Source organism: Typopeltis vanoorti, chromosome 12 (genome assembly GCF_054136105.1).
Source record: "Typopeltis vanoorti isolate ZY-2024b chromosome 12, IOZ_Tvanoo_1.0, whole genome shotgun sequence".
Classification (NCBI taxonomy): Eukaryota; Metazoa; Arthropoda; class Arachnida; order Uropygi; family Thelyphonidae; genus Typopeltis; species Typopeltis vanoorti.
In genome coordinates this window covers 112,895,455-112,916,306 of record NC_143560.1, presented here as the reverse complement: position 1 = coordinate 112,916,306, position 20,852 = coordinate 112,895,455, and the positions used below count along the sequence as shown (strand labels likewise).

Sequence of the window (20,852 nt, the reverse complement as noted above, 5' to 3'; positions counted from 1 at the left end):
TAAGGAAGGAGGGATTGAAGGAGTACTTATGAATGGAGGAGCAGCATGAGTGAGAAAAATGAGAGAACAGGAGTGCAAGACAGACAGGGATATGGTGGACAAAGGGACGGTGTGAGAAAAGTCAATGCTCGAAGAAAAAGTGAACATGTATGCAAGAAAGGAATAATACAGCTTGGGATGGGGGGGGGGCATTTTGGTATGTAGAGATTTAGATTTCTGGGAGAGGTAATGAGAGAGAGAGGACTGTTGGGGGAAAGGCATGGAGTAGTTATATTTAAGAAGTGTATCAGTGGAATTTGTTATAGACCCAGAAATGAACTGTTATGCTTGTATATGAATGTCAGAAGTAGTATAAGAAATGAGGAAAACAAAACTGTTGCACTGAAACTTAGAAACTCAAAAATTGTTTCTAACAATTTATGAAGTTAGAAAAGGCTGAAAGGTAAGGTGAACTGCTATTGAGGCAAGGAAGTTGATGGTTCATAAGGGCAGCAAAAGTGCAGGCATCAGTTAGCTAATGAAACTACCTCTCCCCACCCACCCAGGGAGTTCTTTTAACATATAGCCAGCAGAAGAAAGAATGATTGATGATTATGAAAGGATGATATTGGATGGCGAAAATCGTAAAAAGATAGCCACCATGAAGGATAGAATCTTGATATTCAATGAGCAGTTCATAAAGGTGTTTCATCCTTGGGAATGTGACATTTTGAAGAGTTTGAGTGCAGTGAAGGGAAGAGAAGAGACTACCTGTGAGTAAGCAAGAAGTATATGAGGAATTGAATAAACTTAATGTTAACTGCAGACTTGATGATACATCACCACATGTTTTGAGGAAATGCACTACAGAGTTGATATCTGCCTTAATATACTCGTTTAATATGAGTTTTACACTGAGCTAAGTTCCCAAGGAGTGGAAGAAAAGCAAGATTGTACTATTACATAAGGAATGTGACAAGCTTCAAATAATAGGCCAATCTGTGTGTCAAGTGTTGTGGAAGTTAGTGAGGACCAAGATACAGAATTTGGTTGACAACAGTGAAAGAAAGGTTGAGATGATGCAATCTGAAGTCTAGTGGATAGGAGGAAGAGTGATAATATGATAGACACATACAAGTTGTTAACGGGTTGTTATAGGATTAACATTGAAGAGGTTTTTCATGAAAGTGTTGAAGAGACTATTGAAAATAAGAATCCAGAATTGGGTATATCATATCACGAAAATGATATTATCTTTGATGGACAGCACAGATTTGCTAAGGGGAGGTCATGTTTTAGTAATCTACTTACTTATTACAATAAAGTGACAGGTGCATTGGACATGGGAGATGCATACACAGTAGTATACTTAGAGTTTACAAAGGCTATTTATAGACTATATGATAAATTAATAATTAAATTGAAACAGATGAGGTTGAATAATGTATTAGTGCACTGGATGGAGATTGGATGATAGGCATCAGCAAGTTGTGTATGGGGAAACAATATCCATCCAAATTTCTCCAATAACAGTATACTGTTATTGGAGAAATATTGCAGGTGTGGAAGAAATAGAAAATAAGAGATCTGGGGCATTGATGGACAGGGACCTAAAATTCAGAGGACACATTGTTAAAAGTGTGAGGACAGCACAGTGAATTCTGGCAATGATGTGGAGGAAATTGAGTTATAGACAAAAGAAGATTATGGTTTGTATAAGGTCTTGTTAGCCACGTATGGACTACTGTACACAAATGTGTCACACCTACTTTTCAAGCAAGCTATACAAACAGATGGTATTAAGCTAGCAGAATTTAATTGTGAAATTCTGACATGAAAAATATCATGGGGAAAAAAGTGTTAATGCACTAAGAGATATTCTTTCTTTTATTTGCAGCATAAAGAGAACTCTTTTGTTATCTTTAGTTTGTAGCTCTCTGTAGTATAGTTGCAACTCTTTATGTGTGCATGATGAATGGTAGATCAGTAATTTTCATTACTGATTTTATGGAAACAATTCAAATTGTAACTCAAAAGAAACTAATGTTCTAACAAGGAATAGAATGAATACAGTTCAGAGAAGTTCTTCCTACTGTGGTCTTAGAATGACTCTCCCAGATCTTTGCAAACTAATACAGCCATACTTGTTGAGGTTAGCGGAATGCTTCATACCACCCCTTGAACTCATTCACCATTTGTTCCTTCACCACCTTATCAGGCAGTGCATTCCATGGTTCAGCAACCCTCCATTGAAAGAAATCACTCCTCTTCCTCTTGCTTATAAATTCCTTTTGCAGCTTCCAGGGATGGCCATTGTCCTTGCTCCATCCCCCTGTTCCACCAAAAGAAAGAACTCCTCAGTGTTACCAGTTTAAATGTCTCGATTATATCACCTCTCCTTCTATCTACCACACTATGCAGTCCACATTCCCTTAGTCTTTCCTCATAACTAACATTGTACAGTCCAGATAACATTTTTGATATATGCCTCTGCACTCTTTCCAAGATTATTTTATCCCCTTCAAATCCTGGGGACCAAATTTGAGTACAGTAGTCCAGGTGTGGTCTGATCAGTGCTTTATACAATGCAATGCCAACTCTTTTATCTCTAATAATCAGCATCTTTTTCAGTATTGTAGCAACCCTCTGGGTTACCTTCACCATCTTTGCAATATGTTCCTGGAATTTCAGGTTTCTATCAATCATTACTCCAAGATCCCTTGCCTCCCATACTTCCTCCAGTATACAGTTCCACCAAGAGAGAGAGAGAGAGAGAGTGCAGCCTCCCATCAATGTATCCCAAACTTCAGGACTTTACATTTAGCTTAATTAAACTGAAACCCCCCATGTATTTGCCCATCTGTCCAGTTTCTTCAAATCCACTTGAAGGGCTATCACATCTGCACTATTACTAGTAATCCTTCCCAGCTTCAAATCATCTGTAAACAACTGAATATCCCCCTGCAATCAATTGACAATATCATTGATATAGATTAAACAATACAGGTTCCAGACTGAGCCCTGTGGGACCCACTTATAATTTTCTGCCTTCTCGATACCACTACCTCATACACAACTCTGATATCTATCAGATGGTTAATCCACAATTCAATCTAGTAACCTGACATCTGAACCCATGTGCTGTAACTTAAATATCAGCTTATCATGTGGCATCCTGTCAAATGCCTTTGTAAAATCCAAAACAACAGCAGAATATGCCTTTCCTCATCAACTGCTCTTGTTCCTTTATTATAAAAAGCAATCATATTACTAAAACAAGAGCACCACTTACGAAATGTATGCTGAGTCTTACAGATACCATTACCCTCATCTATCCAATGCTGTAAATGAACCCTCACTAATTTTTCCAAAATCTTAACAACTACTGATGAATTACAAACAGGTCTATAGTTTGACACTTCCATTCTAATACCATCCTTATGCAATGGTTCTATCTTACCCTTCTTCCATCCACTCTTTTGGGCACCTTTCTCATGACAAGATTCTCATTGAAAAGCCAGGTCAATGGAGCTGTCAGTTCTTTAGTGCATTCTTTGAAAATCTAATCTGGTTCCAATGCTTTATTGACATCCATAGTATTCAGTATTCAATTCTCCAGGATGAAATACCCTAATAAGGTGTTCATTGAAAAACTCTACTATGTCCTTTTCATCAGTCACTGTACTCTCATTTTTTATCCTACAATGTTATTTTTCCACAATCATGGAATAATGATTCTCATATTCCAGTTTTGTTAGTTACTATGCTAGTTACTCTCTTCCATACCCTCTTTTTCACCTGCAGTTCCTGTTTATCATCCACTTTACATCAAATTGTGTTCTCTTTTTACTTGCTACTTGCTATTACTGGTAATAAATAATTCTTCATCAGTTTGCAAGCAATGATAATATCTCACTCTTCCAGTTCCTCCATCCATGGAACTAGCCCAAGCTGATTTGTAGGATTATTATAATCACCTGCCTTATAGTTTCACATACATTCTGTTCTCTTTGATACTTTTGCATGTCTATTCATCTTCCAAGTCACAACCACTTGGTCACTCTCTCTCTCGCTCTCTCTCTCTCTGACCAGGGACCGAGATACAATATCAGTTAGATCTTCTGATGCTATGAACAAATCCAAAACTCTTGACCTTGTTTTCATTCTACTACATGTTGCCTAAGGCATTTGTTCCTCAAGAATTCCAGAAATTCCATTCCACTGCTATATGCAGTTTTCTCTTCCCAATTTATACGGCTATAGTTAAAATCTCCCATAATGATCATACTTTTTGCACTCGCCAAGACCAGCTGCCTAAACATCTCTTGCTCTTTACTCTTTATGCTCCCTGGCTTATAGAAGCACCATGCTAAATATCCTGTACTGTCCACTTCACACTATATGCTCTCAAAACTGTTAGTGCTATTGCCCTCCAAATCATCACTTATGATAAGCAGTACTTTACCACTGTGTTTGCCCTTCCTATCATGCTGAAAATGCTATACCCTGTTACTTCTATTCCTGTCAGTATATTATCTTCCATCAACCACGTCTCAGTGATCCCAATGATCTTTTGACAGGCTCAGGCTATCAGCACCACTAATTCATCTTCTTTATTCCAGATACTCCTGGCATTAGTATAAAGAATCATCAATACACTGCCTGTGTTTCCCAGTAGGCAACATGCTATCTTTCCTCTCTGTCTTCTTCCATTCAACCTCAAGCATGAACCCCATATCTCTTGCAACTGGATTCACACTGCCTGTCAAGTCATTTGTGCCCACCATCACAATCATCTCATCTGCTCTTTCACCTCACTTACTTGTCATAGTAGAGCCTCTGTAGCTCAGTGGGTATAGACGAAGCCCTTTGGTCAGAAACACCTCGGTTCAATTCCTGTCCATGATGTGAGGAACCTTTATTTGGTCTTTTTCGATTAAAGGTGAGTTAGCCAGTCTCATACGGAGGTAGAGAGTTTTTTCTCCTGGAAACTCGGGTTTTTTGTCCCTCAGAACAGGCAAACCGGTCCTGTGAATACACTGCTACAGTCAAAAATACATACTTAATCCCTCATTAAGAGGGCTCAACCAGTAAGGGGCAGTCGAGGAATGGGGGGGGGGTGCCCACACGAATAAAATAAAAAATTGTCATAGTCATGCTGCCCTGGGTAAACACTCCTCTGAAATTCTATGTTACACACCACAGATCATCAAATCTCCATATGTCACACTTCTTATCATTCTGTTCCTTCCTTGTTCATCTGCACCCTCACTCTCTCTCTCTCTCTACTTGTTCTCCCCTTACCTTCTATCCTGTCATCTCTCTATCCCTGGTTACTGCACTGTCTCACCTTTCTCTAAATTGTCACTTCCACTAGTTCTCCTACTCTCTCTACTTCTATCGTTTCCATAACTCTCTCTCACTCCTACTTTGTTTTCATTTCCATTCATTGCTTCCAGTTTCTTAATCACTTCCTTCATGCTTCCTAACTCATTCTTCATACATTAGACCTCTTCTTTCAGTGCATGTATCTCTGCAAGCTACCCACTCTTGTTTGATATTCATCCTTAAAACCTACCACACTCCCTAATTTTATATTCTCATTCACATGCTACTTGTTTTTCTTACCCTCAATCATGCTACTCATGTCTCTCGGTTGATATTCACCTTTTTCTGACGTAACACTGCTGAAGTCTGTCATGTTAATTTCTAAATCATGAACTTCTTTCCATTTTCTACATTTTACGCAGACATGCACTCCCTGGTCTCTCAATTGCCATATTTCTAACTGCCAGAATGTGTACATGCCGTAAGCATCACATGCTACAAAATCCCATTGTATGCTGTGTAAAATGTAGTTCATAAATGAGGGAGGATTCAGCAGTAAGCCATTGGCAAACTGAATTGAAGTTGCCCTTATTGAAACACTGCACAAAGAATACTAACAAATTATACTGAAATATTACATTAAGTACAAATTTCTTGATCACAAACTGTCCAGAGACTAAACATTCAATCTAGCTTAGATTATCCATAAATTTGAAGTAAAACTCTAATAAATTATATAATGAAAACATATCTTTTTTTTGCACTGCTACCTCATAACACATCCAACTATAACCTCACTCTCAACCTTTATAATCTATATAAAGAAATATTAGCCCTTAAAACTTATAAAAAAAACAAAAAAAAATTATGGTTTAAAAATTCCTCTACATACCAGAATATAGATGGATCTTACAATATCTCAAAATTATTGGCCCAAAGAAATTATCAAGATGATAAAACCTTACAATGCTAAATCACTTCGGATATATGGATCCCCAAAATTAACAAGCCTAATATCCTTCATCCAATAGTTTACAGCACAGCTACAAATCTGTCAAACAATGATCCCTCCCTTCCTCATGGACAACTCACCCTTATTTATTATAAATAAAATTTACTTTGAAATCATAATAGAAAATCTTAGCCTAAAAGATTTAGACATTATGGTCAGTTCTAACATTATGTGGGTGTGCTGAAAAGTTGTGATATATCACCATGAATGAACTAAGGTAGAACCATGCAGCTTACACATTATTCTACATATTCCCCATGAAGTGTTATATGCTTGATCCAACACTACTGCATCATTTGCAATCCTCTGAGAAAAAAGTCTTTCCCTTATTGCACAAACCTGTCCTTAGTTGCAAACATGACGTCATCATCTGTGATAAATTTTGTTCCTTTCAAGTGTTTCTTTAAATTTGGAAATAGGAAATAGTCAGATGGGGCCAAGTCAGGCAAATAGGGTAGGGTGAGGCAAACATTGACAGCCGAAGCTGTGCATTGTCTGTTGAGTTTCATGAGCTGTGTGAGCAGGTGAATTGTCCTGCAAAATCAACATGCCTCTGCTCGGTTTCCTACAGTATTTTTCCATCAGTACCTCCTTCAGAGCTATTGCATAAATTGTTACTGTAACAGTTTCACCTTTTTTTGAGGTACTTGGTAAGGATTACCCCATCCATATCCCACGGTAGATGTGAAATGGATGAATGAAGAGAGTAAGTATGCTATACAGAGGAAAAAGGCATTGTGGAGGCAACATAAAAGAAGTGGTAATAATCAATTCCATGAGGATTACAAAGAACAGGCAAGGAGGGTGACTTGGTTGGTAGGGTAGTAAAAGTTCAGTATGAGTAGCAGTTAGCAGAAGCCAAAAAAGAATCCTAGAGAGTTCTTTCAATATGTAGCCAGCAAAAAAAAAAAAAAAAAAAAATGAATGATTATGGAAGGATGACACTGATTGGAGAAAATGGTATAAGAACAACTGCTATAGAGGATATAGTTGAGATATTTAATGAGAAGTTCATAAAGGTTTTTCATTCTTGTGAATGTGACATCATGGAGAGTTTGAAAGCAGTGGATGAGGAGGAAGAAAGACTGACTGTGAGTGAGCAAAAGGTATCTGGGAATTGAGGAAATGTGATGTTAATAATGCTGTGGGGCTTAATAATTTACCACCATGTATTTTGAATGAACGTGCCAGGGAATTGGCATCTGCCTTGACATATTTGTGTAATATGAGTCTTGCACTTGGTCAAGTTCCAAAGGAGTGGAAGGAAGACAAGATTGTGCTGCTTCATAAGGGAGGTGACAGAACTCAAGCATCAAATTATAGGCCTATCTGTATGTCACTTGTTGTGGCTAAAGTGTTGGAGAGGCTGGTGAGAACTAGGATCCAGAATTAGGTTGACAACAATAGTATTATCTCTGATGGGCAGCATGGATTTGCTAAAGGAAGGACATGTTTTAGTAATCAACTTGTTTAATAAGGTGATAGTTTCACTGGACAAAAGAGATGGATACACAATAGTAAACTTAGATTTTGCAAAGGCTTCTGATAGATTACCACATGATAAGTTGATAGTCAAATTAGAGCGAATGGGGTTGGATTAGACTAGTGCATTGGATTGGAGATTGGCTATCTGATACATATCAGCAAGTTGTGTATGGGAGAGCAATATCCCAGAAGAAGAAAGTCACTAATGATGTGCTTCAGGGCCTGTTTTAGAACCATTGCTGTTTAACCTGTATGTTAATGATATTGGGGAAGATTTGGATGAGGATATTCAGCTGTTTGCAGATGATGCAAAGTTAGGACAAATTAAGAGGAGTAGAGCAGATAACCTCAAAATCAGACACTGAATTCTTAAAGATACAAATTGGCAATAAGCAAATTGAGAATGTAAAGAAGTTCACTTATCTAGGAAGCACGTTGAGTCAAGATGGTTGTTCAAAAACCGGCATCAAATACCAAATTGCTAAGGCAACCGTGGCCCTACAGAAGTTAAAACCATTGTGGGGAGATAACAGAATAGCAATCACAACCAGACTAAGACTAATTGACACCTTGGTGAATTCTGTCCTTTTGTATGGTTGTGAGGCCTGGACTTTATTGAAGGAAGATGAGAGGAGATTCCTGTCTTTCGAAATGAAAACTTACAGAAGACTTTTGAGAATTCCCTATACTGCTCACGAAACCAATGACAATGTCCAAAAACTGATTGACTCAATAGATGGGAGAAAAAGGGAAAATATTCTGACAGTCATCAGAAGAAGACAGATGAAATGGTTCAGACATATGGAGAGGGATAATGGCATTCCAAAGCAAACCCTAGAAGGAATCGTTCCGGGATCAAGGGTTAGGGGCCGACTTCGATTAAAATGGACTGATAACATCAAAAAATGGACAAATTCCTCCCTTTCTCAAATGACATCAAGAACAAGAGACCGAGACGACTGGAGGAGGCTAGCAAAGAGTATCACCTACCAGCCATGAATGACCCAACGGTTCATTTAGGACTATGGGAGAAGAAGAAGAAGAGCAGATGTTGTGTCCTTACAAGACTTGAAAGGATTGAGTGAATGGGCATGGGAGAGGGGATGTCAGTTCAATGATGCAAAATGTAGATTTTAAAATTTGGAAAACAAAGATGGGATGTAGAATTTACACTTGTTGAGGTTATACTGTTGGAGGTGGAGGAAGTAAGAGATCTTGGGGTGATGGTGGATAAGGATCTAAAATTTAGACAACGCATTGCCAAAATTGTGTGGACAACACAACGAATCTGACAATGATGCAGACGACCCTGACTCATAGAAGTAAGAGGATTCTTGTTCCATTGTATAAGGCCTTGATTAGGCAACATATGGATTACTGTGCACAGATTTGGTCAACTGGTTTTCAAAAGCACAAAGAAATATTGGAAAGGGTCCAGAAGTAACTGGCTAAGTTAGTTTCTGATCTCTGGAATGCTGAATATGAGGAAAGGTTGAGAAGAGCAATTTACAGAGTCTAGTGGATAGGAGGAGGAAGAGGGGTGATATGATAGAGACCTACAAGTTGGTAAAGGGTTTTATAGGATCAATGTTGAAGAAGATTCTCATAAAATGGTGGGAGAACAAGAGGTCATTGCTGGAAGCTGTATAAGGAGGACGTGAACAAGGGAGTGAGAAGCAAGTTTTTGCATGCAAAGTTGTGAATGTTGGAATGCCTTGCTTGAGAGTGTGATGTCTGCAGTGAATTTGAATGTGCTTAAGGCATAGTATGATGAGCAGTGACAAAGGGACCTCCTAGATGAGTTTTTGACTCTGTGGAGTCTTAGGATGATCATAATAATAATAATAATATGGCAAGAACCTTCCCTGCTTACTTTTGGGTTCAGAACTTCTTTGGCTGTGGAGAACTTTTGTGTCTCAACTCTACTCCACTCCATTGACTGTTGTTTGGTCACTGGGTTATAGTGATGAAGTCATGTTTCATCAAGTCACAATACATACCAAAAAATTTACTCCTGGTTTCTCAAAATTACCTCAAAATCCCTTGAGATGACAGCAGACATTCTTTCTTTTGGTTGCCATTCAAACATTTTAGGACCCATTCCTCTGAGAGCTTCTGCATGTCCAGATGTTGAAGGATATTGTCCCCAACTTACACATTGGATATCCCCAGAGTCTTTGGTTTATCTCAAGGATCATGGCATATACTGCACTGATGTTTTCAGTTGTGATCATTGTGGAAGGTATTCCTGACCTGGCATCTATTGTCTCAGAATGCCCAGTTTTGAACTTGGCCATCCATCTGGCAACTGTTGGATATGCTGGGTACAGTCCCCTTAAATCTCACACAAAGTTTGGTGAATCTTAGTCATAGACTTTTCTTGCAGCATGAGAAACTTGATGATGCCCCAGACTGCTGCGTCTTCGAATTTCTTTGACACCTCTGACAAGTTTTCTTATATATCGTAAAAGAAAAAGAACAAATTATTGCAATTTGATGAAATATGGGGGGTTATAGGTTTGTAAGATGTGGTGTTTCTGGTGGTTATATCAGTTGTTTTAATATTATTTTTGTTCTAGGTGTTTGTCAGTACTTTTCAGCCCAGCCGTACTTCACCGCACACCAATGTACCTTTTATAACAGAGCCCCTCAACTTTATCAAACTATATTTTCTCTGTGATATTTATGACAGTTGTGTTATTCAAATTCACTATTTATTAGGTTATTTTACATAAAACATGAAAAGGAAAATTAAACAAACAGCTAGGTGTGACTGCTGTGGAGGGTCTCCTTCCCCAAATCTTTATATGAAATTTTTGGAAAAACCAAGCATTGAACACAACTGCACACAAACCAACAATCTGGCTATGCTACATAGATGATGTTTTTTGCTATTTGATCTCAAGGCCTAAACATATTAGATACTTTTCTAGTACATTTAAATGGCCATCATCCAAAAATTCCCTTCACCACAGAAAAAGAAAATAACAACTGTCTCCCCTTCTTAGACACACTACTGACATGGTTATCAAATGGTTCATTATCCTTCTCTGTTTATAGAAAACCCATTCTTAAGGGAAGGTATTTGCATAAGCAATCACACTACTTCCCATTCAACAGTATATGGGATCCTCAAAATACTTACACATAAGGCCAGAAATATTTGTTCTAACACAGTTTTGGAAACTGAACTTCAGTATCTTCACAACACTTCTTAGTCAAATCTACAACTCCCATAAAATAAACAAAGTACTGCATTCTCCACCATCCATCCTACAACTCCACATACAAGATCATAACAAACTTATTCCTGTTATTTTCAAAGCTAAAGTTCTCTGCAAATATAATCTCCATATCACTTTCAAACCACATATTCAGATAGCTACTTTCATCTTCTTCTAGGATCAACTTTATCCTCTTGCAAATCCTGGAGTATATAAAGTTCTTTGCATCTGTAGCTTGGCCTACTTTGGATAGACTGGTATATCTGTTAACATCTGCCTATCCACAGCTGTGGTTTCCTTGACAAAGATTTTTTTATTTTTTTTTTATTTTTTTCATATCTGATCCACACATGAAAGGCCACAAGACCTATAGCACATTAGTGCTGTGTGTGGGCAAGAGAAATAGAAGAAAGAAGGAATCTATTACCATTTTGCTTGAACAGCTGAAGATTGTAATCTTTGGTGAAGGCAAAGGGGAAGTGGAGAGAGACTGTTCCAAAGGACAGAAGAAGATGGAATGAAAGAGGAAGCAGTGCAAGTTGGTTCGGTGAGTTACAAGACAGACTGTTAGTTAGCAGTGGCTCAAGTTGTAATGATTTTGGAAGAGAGTGGAGGAATAATAGTGGCCAATTCAACAGAGCACTGTCGATGAAATTATCTGCAGAAGAAGAAGAAGAATAAGAAAGCAGAAACTGAATATCTGTGAGAGAGGGATTGAAGTGGGTTTGTGAGAGAGGGAGGGATCCTTAATTACCAGATTGCCCTCTTCTGGATAGAACTGAGCAATCTTAGAGAAGATTTTGGTATGCCATCCAAATTATGGGAGCAATATTTCATGGATGGGCGAATTTGGGCTTTGTATAGAGTTAGCAGCTGTGAAGTAATGTCTTGTGCTAAAAAGTACACCAAGTTTTTTTGGCGCTGCAGAAGATATAGCTGAAATATGGTTGTGCCAGGAAAGATTGAAGGTGTAAGTCAGTCCAAGAAGAGAAATCTAATCATATTTGAATCTCTCAGTATTACTGAAAGTAAAGGGGAGGGAGGTGAGCTCTTTCTTGCAAGAGATCAGACAGAACTGAGTTTTAGTGGCATTGAAGTTTACAAGGTTGTCCTTGCCACACTGGGATATAGCTAGGATATCTGAGTTCAGGTTCCTAGTCATGATAAATCTTGAGGATTCTAATTCTTGAGCACTACAAGGTTTGTTGAATGAAAAGGAAGAATCTAGTTTAATGTCATCGGCAAAGCTATGGATAGGATTGGAAGTCTATGAGAGCAGATCATTTATACACAAAAGGAAGAGAGTTGGTGATAGAGCAGAACCCTGGGGGTACTACTGCATTGGTGGGGAAATCTGAGGAGAGTAAACCATCCACCATGACATGTAGTGGGTGACCATTGAGAAAGTTGGTGATCCAGTTGTGAAGTGAGGAAGGCACACCATAGGATGGCAGTTTGATAAGTAAGCCCCTGTACCAAACCCAATCAGATGCCTTTGCAATGTCAGGGGCAACCATGTGAGTTTTTCAAAATTTTTTCATGGCCTGAGTCCGGAGGTGGGTGGTGAAAGCAAGAAGATCTGCTGTAGATTGCAAGTGGCAGAATCCATACTGCTGGTCACTGATTGGCTGGTATGTCTCAAGAGGGTTCAAGAGTTGGTTGTTGTTGACTTCCATAATTTTAGAGAGAACAGGAGTGAGAGCAATTGGACAGTAGTTTGTTGGCTGACTTTTATCACCTTTCTTTGGGATTGGCTGGATATGAACCTACCTCCATGTTGTAGGGTAGATGCCAGTTGAATAGGACAGACTGAAGAGGCAATGTAGGATAAGTGTTAGCTCTGGGACACAATTTTTTAACACAATAGATACTATCAGGACCAGATACTTTGTTTGTGTTCAGGTTATTAAGGATTCTTTGGATTTCTTTTTTTCAAAAGACTATTGGAGACTTGAAGGGAGCCATTCTTGGTGGAGTGGAGGGAACTTTGCCCAGGTCATCAATGTAGGAATTGGAAGAGAAGAGTGATGCCAGTAAGTTGGCCTTGTCTTTAGGTGAAGAAACTATAGTACCATCTGGATGTGAGAGTGGTGGAAACCTGGGTGGACAGAAGTTGCATCCAATGGCCTTGACAAGGGACCAGAAGGAGAAACTGCCATTTGGGCAAGAGGTAGGTTTGCAGCATTTGGCCCTTTCAAAGTCTGACTCGGACTTATTAATGATTCTTTTGCAACTGTTACAAGCAGCAGTATAGGCAGAGTGGGCAGCTGGAGTTTTGGTCTTGAGCCATTTGTGGGAAGTAGAGGTTTTTTTCTTTTACAGCACTGGTACACTTTTTTTTTTTTTTTTTCAGAGCCAAAGCTTGGTTGGTGGCTGAGAATTTGGAGTGGAATAAGGGATGAAAGCCTTCATTCCTGTGAGGATGATTTCTGTTATTCAGTCTGAGCAGGTGTTTGTATCAGAAGAACTGAAGCAGCAGTCGGACCATGGGCAGGAAGAATGGAAGTCGTGGTAGTTGGCATCCTTGTAGTGCCAAAGGACACGAGACTGTCAACTGGTGGGTGAAGGTTGTTCTATGGCAAAAGAGACTTGTATGAGGTTGTGATCCGAATTACAAAAGGTAATTTGGATTACCACTGACAAACACAATTTACTTGGAAGAGGAAGCATGTTAGGAAGAGGTTAAATATGTTGGTAAATTGGAGGGGGTCGTCAGGTATTCTGATAGGAAGACTGATGATCTGAGATAGGTCACTGCTGATGGTAAATACCTCCGCATCCTTGCTTGTTTGATCAGTGAAACTGGAGAGAGAGAGCCAATATGAGTTGTGGACATTGAAGTCCCCAAGAAGTTGGATGACCTCACTATTGGGGTATTTTGACTTCAGAAAGTCAAGCTTTACAGAGAGATAGTTGAAGAGCTCAAAGTGATTGACACAGTTTGGAGAGCGATAGAGGGAACATGTGAAAAGGGAAGGTTGATTTAGAAGTGAAATTTGAGCCAAAGCAGATCAAACAGTGGGGATTCAATAATAAATTTAGTTTGATCCTTTATCCAAGTGTAAGCAAGCAAAGTTTGCACCTGAAAATATCTTCAGGACTGAGGTAAGGTAGTGCAGGATGTGCAGTCTCTGGCATGGTAGGTGGTTCTGCACAAGTGTCACCCTTGTGTCAGAAAGAGCTGTGTAATGTGTAGTTTGGAGCAGTTGAAATGGACAGTGATTGTTGAGGGTGCCAATTGGGGGGTTCTGATAGGAATAGTAGTTCAGGTTTAGATGACTGTAGGTGGTGGTAGTGCACATCGTTTATATTGCTGTTTAAGCCACATGAAGTGGATGAGGAAATTTTTTTTTTTTTTTTGGTAAGAATGAGTGTTGGTGGGTTGTTTTGCTGGATTTCCATTTGTTTTTTTTATGATTTTTTGGTCAGATTTTTTAATTTTTAATGTTTTTTTTTTAAACTACAGAGTCCATCAAAAAAAATGTATACACACTTCAGCAAAAGAAAAACCTGTATAAAAATTGTAATACTAAATTTATACAGACATCAAGGGATAAATACAAGTTACCTTTGACTTCTACAATTACACGAGGTGCTCAAAGTGGTTACCATTAGCATCCAGACACTTATTATTAAAAGCAAACTACTGCTTGGGCAACATTGGCCTAAGTATCCAGTGGGATTGCTATACATGTCGTTTCAATTTCTTTCCAAAGGGCCACCAGTGTAGCTGGTTTTCTATGATACACTACATCCTTTAGAGTCCCCTCCCCCCATAGATAGAAGTCTAAGGGTTTTAAATCAGGAGAATGTGGGGAGAACTCAACTGCACCTCTTCATTCTATCCATTTGCAAACTCTCGTCGAGGTAAGCTCTCTCACATCTTGGTGGTAGTGTTGTGGTGCACCATCTTGTTAGAAGAGAAATTGATCATTCCCATAAAGTGCATGAATGGCAGGTAAAATGAATGTGCGCAGCATGTCTAGGTACACTTGACCAGTAACAGTACCTTCAAAGAAGAATGGTCCTATTAAATCCCTAGATGACAATCCACACCAGACATTGAGCTCCGGTAAATTGACTGCCTTGTCCACATGAACGTCCAGATTTTCTTGAGCCCAGTAAACACAATTATGTCAATTCACTGTTTCACTAAGCTTAAATTGTGCTTCATCGGACCAAACCATCTTCCTCACAAACTCATCTACCATGTGTTGAAACCACTCACAATATTGCATTCTTCGATCAGGATCGTTTTCATTCATTGCATGCAATAATCTTGGGATGTAAACTTTCCATTTAGCTGCTTTAAGAATGCAGCGCATGCTTGCACTGCTAACTCCTGTCTCACTTGCACATTGTTTGGTAGACTTCTGTGGCGAGCGTGTAAACTGTTTCAACACCATAGCCGAGGAAGAAGGATTTGTTGCCGTGCGAGGCCTCCCTGATCTTCCCTTGTGCTCATTACACATGGTACCATAGATCTCAAACTTATCACAAATATGTGCAATTGTTAGGCATGTTGGAAGTTGTGTTGCAAACTCACGCCTTCATTGTAATTGAACTTCAACAACATTCTAAAATTTGAAATACCAAATGGTCTTGCGTTCCTTGAATGACAATCGTGCCTTGGCCATTTTGTTTGAGTGTCCTACTGTTCATGTGTAGATGCTAGTATTCATGTTGGTAATGACATCTTTTGAGAGAACATCATACTACACATTGACATTATAATTCGATCAAACATTGAAAAAAGTCCATAGATGACACCTGTTAAAGTGTGTGTATACATTTTTTGATGGACTTTGTATTTTGTGTGCAAGAATTTATGAGATCCACAGTAAAATCACATTTCTTTCAGTTGTGGTTCATTGTGTTTGGTGAGGAAGAGATAAAGGGGAAGCATAGCATGCAGTGAGAGGTGACAGGCTTGCAGACATGCCACTACACAGAGAGGACTTGGTCTCCTGTCCACATGTGGCCTTGACAGTTTCCCCTGCAGCCACAGTATTTGGTCTCCCTCCAGTCACAAGCAGGCAAAATACATCATTGCAAGATTTGATGCTAGCTGATCAAGAAGCCTCTAGGTTCATTACTAACTGGTTTGATCCCATGTACTAACTAGTGGACATCCTGCAGAACCATTTTACTGCTATACTTGAATGTGTGTATGGATCCCTATAGATTAGATGGAAGAACACAACTGTGCTGTACAGATGTTATAAGTCGGAGAATCTATATTTAGAATCAGCATCAGCTATGAAGCACTCCTCTAACTTCAACATGTATGGCTGTATTAATTTGCCAAAGATCTGAGAAAGAGAGAGCATTCTAAGAACACAATAGCCAGCATGAATGTATCGGAATTAACTTTGTTGCTATCCATCCCTCTAGAAGAAGTCTGGTTAGGACATTAGTTTCTTTTCATTTACAATATGAATTGTTTCCATAGCAGCGTGAGTGAGTGCTGTGTGTCACCAGTTGTAATTTGTGCTATGATCATGCTGGTTAGAAAACCATCAAAATATTAGCACGTTCAATAAATAAATAAATTATTATCACTTTATCTAGCATTGTTTAAATCATGAAGCACTGTTATGCATAGGGTCAGTTAGCTAGACTCATACTGAGGTAGTGTGATTCTTCCTCAAAAACTCATATTTTCCATCCCTAAAACAGACACTAGCCAGAAGAACACATGTGATTTACAGACAAAATTTATTTCCTTGGTTAAAAAACTAGCCATCTTATACTACTATAGGGCAGCCATAATTAAAGAGGTGGTGTTCAGAGCCCTGTAGTGAAAATGTACTGGTCGAAATTCAACCAAACTTGGTGTAAGTACGCTCTGGAACATGGAGTTTTGATTTACAGAAGATAAAAAAATAGTACAAAATTAAACAGTAATGGCTAGAAGAGACACAATAAATCAGTTTTTGTGTTTGTATAATGTGGTTCAATGTCATCCTTTCAGATGTTCTAAGAACTATGTTCTGTGAATGACATTTTCTACAGTGGAATACAACAGATCTGCATTGATTTGCCTCACATGCTGCATTATTCTGTTACAAGGTTGCTAAATCAGGAAATCTTCATACATAATGTGTTTCAGATAGTTCCACAACCAAAAGTACAGGAGTTGAGATCAGGTGACCATGCTGTGGGAAAAGCATGACTAAGCACTCTGTGTCCTGTGCAGTGTTTTCATAACATCTGCTGTACCAGCAATCCAATGTGAGGTAGCGTTTCATCTTGCATGAATATGGTAATCAAGGCATCTTTGCTGCTGCAGTTGTGGATCAACAAAAGTTGCACAGCATCTCTCGATACCTAGCAGCAGAGATGGTACAAGTCAATGGTCCTGTTGGACAAAGTTCTTCGAAAAAGTATAGACCGATAATAAACAATGCAGTGAAACCACACCACAATGTGACTTTTGGTGAGTGTAAAGAGGTCTGATGGAGGGTTATTGGAAACCCAAATGCAGCAATTGGGTGTGTTAACACTACCATTCAGATAAAAATGTGGCTTGTACTCTTGCAAGATCTTCCACAGCCATGCATCATCCACCTCCATTCGAGCTAAGAACATCAGGGAAAACTGCAGTCAAGTTTCTGCATCATCAGGAAGTAAAGCTTGAGTATGGGAGATCCTGTAGGGTAAAAACCTCAAACATTTGATGCAGGATTTTCTACATAGTTGAGTATGGTATGTCCAGTTACTTTGATATTGCCTGAGTACTGCTGGACCCTTGTGCATTATTCATTCTGTGTTCGATGATGGCAGTTGCAACTTGGTCAATTTGTTCGGGAATAATGAGTTTGTTCCCTCGTCCTGGTCTCACTGCTGAAGATCTGCTATTTTCTAATTGTAAAATCAATTTTCTAAGATTTGTTATTGTTACTGGACCTTTTCTCCTATCCTTCAAATGCCAGAATTCTTGAAATGTGGCATTAGCATTATTGCATCGTTGAGCATAGTAAAGCTTGACTAGCAACGTAAGTTCTGGTAAGGTGAGATCCAGAGCACATCAGTCTTATCAGAATGACACGAATCCATTTCAATCTTCCTTATATCCATCAACTCGTCTGTAGAAACAGTGAGATTATGCAAATATGCGATTCTAATGCCAATTGTCTGCTGGTGGTAGAATTTTGTACTTTTTGTTTTTTTTCTGTAAATCAAAACCCTATATTCCAGAGTGTATTTACACCAAGTTTCATTGGATATCATCCAATACATTTTTTGCTACAGGGCTCTGAACACCTCCTCTTTAATTATGGCCACCCCATCCATTGGGGTTCAGAAGCCAGTTTGTCTGTACTGTGGGCCTTAAACGTCAGAAAAGGAAGAAGATCATCCATCTTCTTCTTAATTCCATAGGATTAAGTGCCTTAATTCTGTGGAGGTCTGTTAATATAAAGATGGAAAAATTTGACTAATAATGTGGAACAAATAAATTTTTTTTTTCGTGTTTTGTTATTAATAATCATGAGTAAATTTGTTTTACTAAGTTTCATGTATATTTATTTTCTAGGAAGTCAACATCAAATTTCAATCTTCCTATGTGCAAAGCTGCAAAGATAACAGTAGCAGAGGTAAGATTTTTTGTAATTATTATTATTATTATTACTGTTATTATATGGGAACCTCCATGAAGTTCAAAGATCTGTTGCTGAAGGTCTACTCTAATCATTATTCACACAATACCTATTTTCTTTGTCTCTTTCTCTCTCTTTAAACTCATTTACTGACAAAAACTCACACCCACTTCTGTTAAGTCATTCCACACATTTGTCACTCCACAAGCAGAAAATCTAGACCTCACACTTGTTAACCATACTCTTACTCAACTTCCAGGTGATGAATCCCCTTCTGCCCTGTAATGTATTATAATATTTCAAGCAGTATCTGCTTTGTAAAATTCCTTTAATAACTACATGCTTGTAATATTTCTGCCTTTGAACTACATTTTGTAAACTGCAAACCCTCAACCTGTCACATAGAACACAGACCAGTTGCTATTTTGGTCTCTCACATCCGAATGCAACACACCTCCAAGAAACCCAGAGAAATAATCCTTATCACTACTTCTCTACAAAACCTTCCAAGTCAGAACTCTCCCAATAGACTGGATGACAGTGTAATCATGGTGGGTTCACAAAAGTGAACATCAACTTGGTTGGATGATCTCTTGCAGACTACTGAGGAGAACTCAGCTAAAATGCTTTGGAAAGGAGTCAAGGTTATAATACAGGATACAGCCAGAAAGTATCTAGCTCCAATTGGAAGACCAAGAGACCCATGGATATACAATTCAACATGGGATCTAATCGAAAGAAAGCAGTTGAGAAACAAAGAGACACAGGGACTAAAGAATATAAGAGATTACATAAAAAAGTCAGAGGAGTCAGGAAAGACAAGGAAAATTTTTATGAGAGTAAATGTATAGAGAAAGAGTTCCAGATAAGGAGGCACAATTATAAAGGGATGTTTTAGTTTGAACTTAAAGCAAAAGTTTAAAACCAAAACAAAAACAGATGAAAAGAATACTGTGAGGAACTGTACAGCAGAGAGGTTAGAAAAATTTGGAAGAATCCTCTCACCAGGAAAATTTCAATTTGGAATTCCCCTCCACGTAAGGTTTAAAGAGCAGCTTAACAATGATAAGGCCCAGGGTGCAGATGGAATTCCATAGAGTTAATTAAGACCACAGGGGATGGAGGGGGATAAGAATGTTTCATACATTGATTACAAAGATATGGAAGACAAGAACATGGCCTAGCAACTGAAAGAAGTCGATTGTCATACAACTCACAAATGTTATCATACTTATGAGGATGAAATACTATGTTGAACTGTTTATTATAAAACTCAACTATATCCTTCACAATGGTTACCATTTTACCTTTTTCGCTAGTATCATCACCCTCCCATAATCATTCTTTTAATTACTTGGCCAGAAACGAGAATAAATGTGGAATTTTTCTTAGTCATACTGGCTACTTTCTGTAGATACTCTACTAATTTTATCTTTACCAAAGTCACCTTCCTTATCTACTCTTTGTACTCTTCATGTAACTATTATCTGTCACTTTATGATTCATCCATAATGCAACCTTCCTCTTCTGAGGTGCAAACTTAAACTCTTCATTCGTTAATTTTCCTGCCTTATTAATCTCATATTTAAATGCAGTAATGTCTGAATATATTCAAGCATTGCTGATTTTAAATAGTTCTTGACGAGCACCCAAACAGCACTGATTCTTTTCCTTTCTTCCCCATTCCTCATTCCAGTCCGAGCTGTCTCCTGAGCCATGTAGTTCCAATAATCCTATTACAACACCTTACCAACTTGTACATCTCTATCATATCACCCTTCTTCCTGCTATTCACTAGACTCTGCAAACTGCATCATCTCTACCTTTTTTTTTTTTTCATATTCAACATTCCAGATTATCGGAAACTATTTTGGTCAATCTCTTCATCCTTTTGAAAACCAGGTGACCATATATGTGCACAGTAATCCATATGTGGCCTAGTCAGGGTCTTATACAATGGAAGCAGAATCTCCTACAAGTTTGCAGATGATGCAAAGTCTCAACTTTGCATCATCTGCAAACAACTGAATATCTCGATTCAAATCTTCCCCAATATCACTAAAATACAGGTTAAACAGCAATGGCCCTAAAAACAGACCTCTGAGGCACACTACTAGTAACTTTTCTCTTTGGGGTAGTGTTCCCCATATACAACTTGTTGATACCTATCAGATAGCCAATCTCCAATGTGATGCTTTAGTCTAATAACCAACCCCATTCGCT

At 38.5% G+C, this 20,852-nt stretch overlaps 1 protein-coding gene across 2 annotated transcripts in view; it reads left to right on the top strand.

The window, feature by feature from the left end:
• LOC150101142 (succinyl-CoA:3-ketoacid coenzyme A transferase 1, mitochondrial-like) overlaps positions 1–20,852 on the top strand; it is a 221,809-nt gene that overhangs the window by 105,094 nt on the left and 95,863 nt on the right. For both annotated transcript variants that reach the window (XM_090401526.1, XM_090401525.1), the window contains exon 7: positions 18,566–18,626. In XM_090401526.1, coding sequence (XP_090257652.1) covers positions 18,566–18,626 — 61 coding nt within the window. The remainder of the gene's footprint in view (positions 1–18,565; positions 18,627–20,852) is intronic.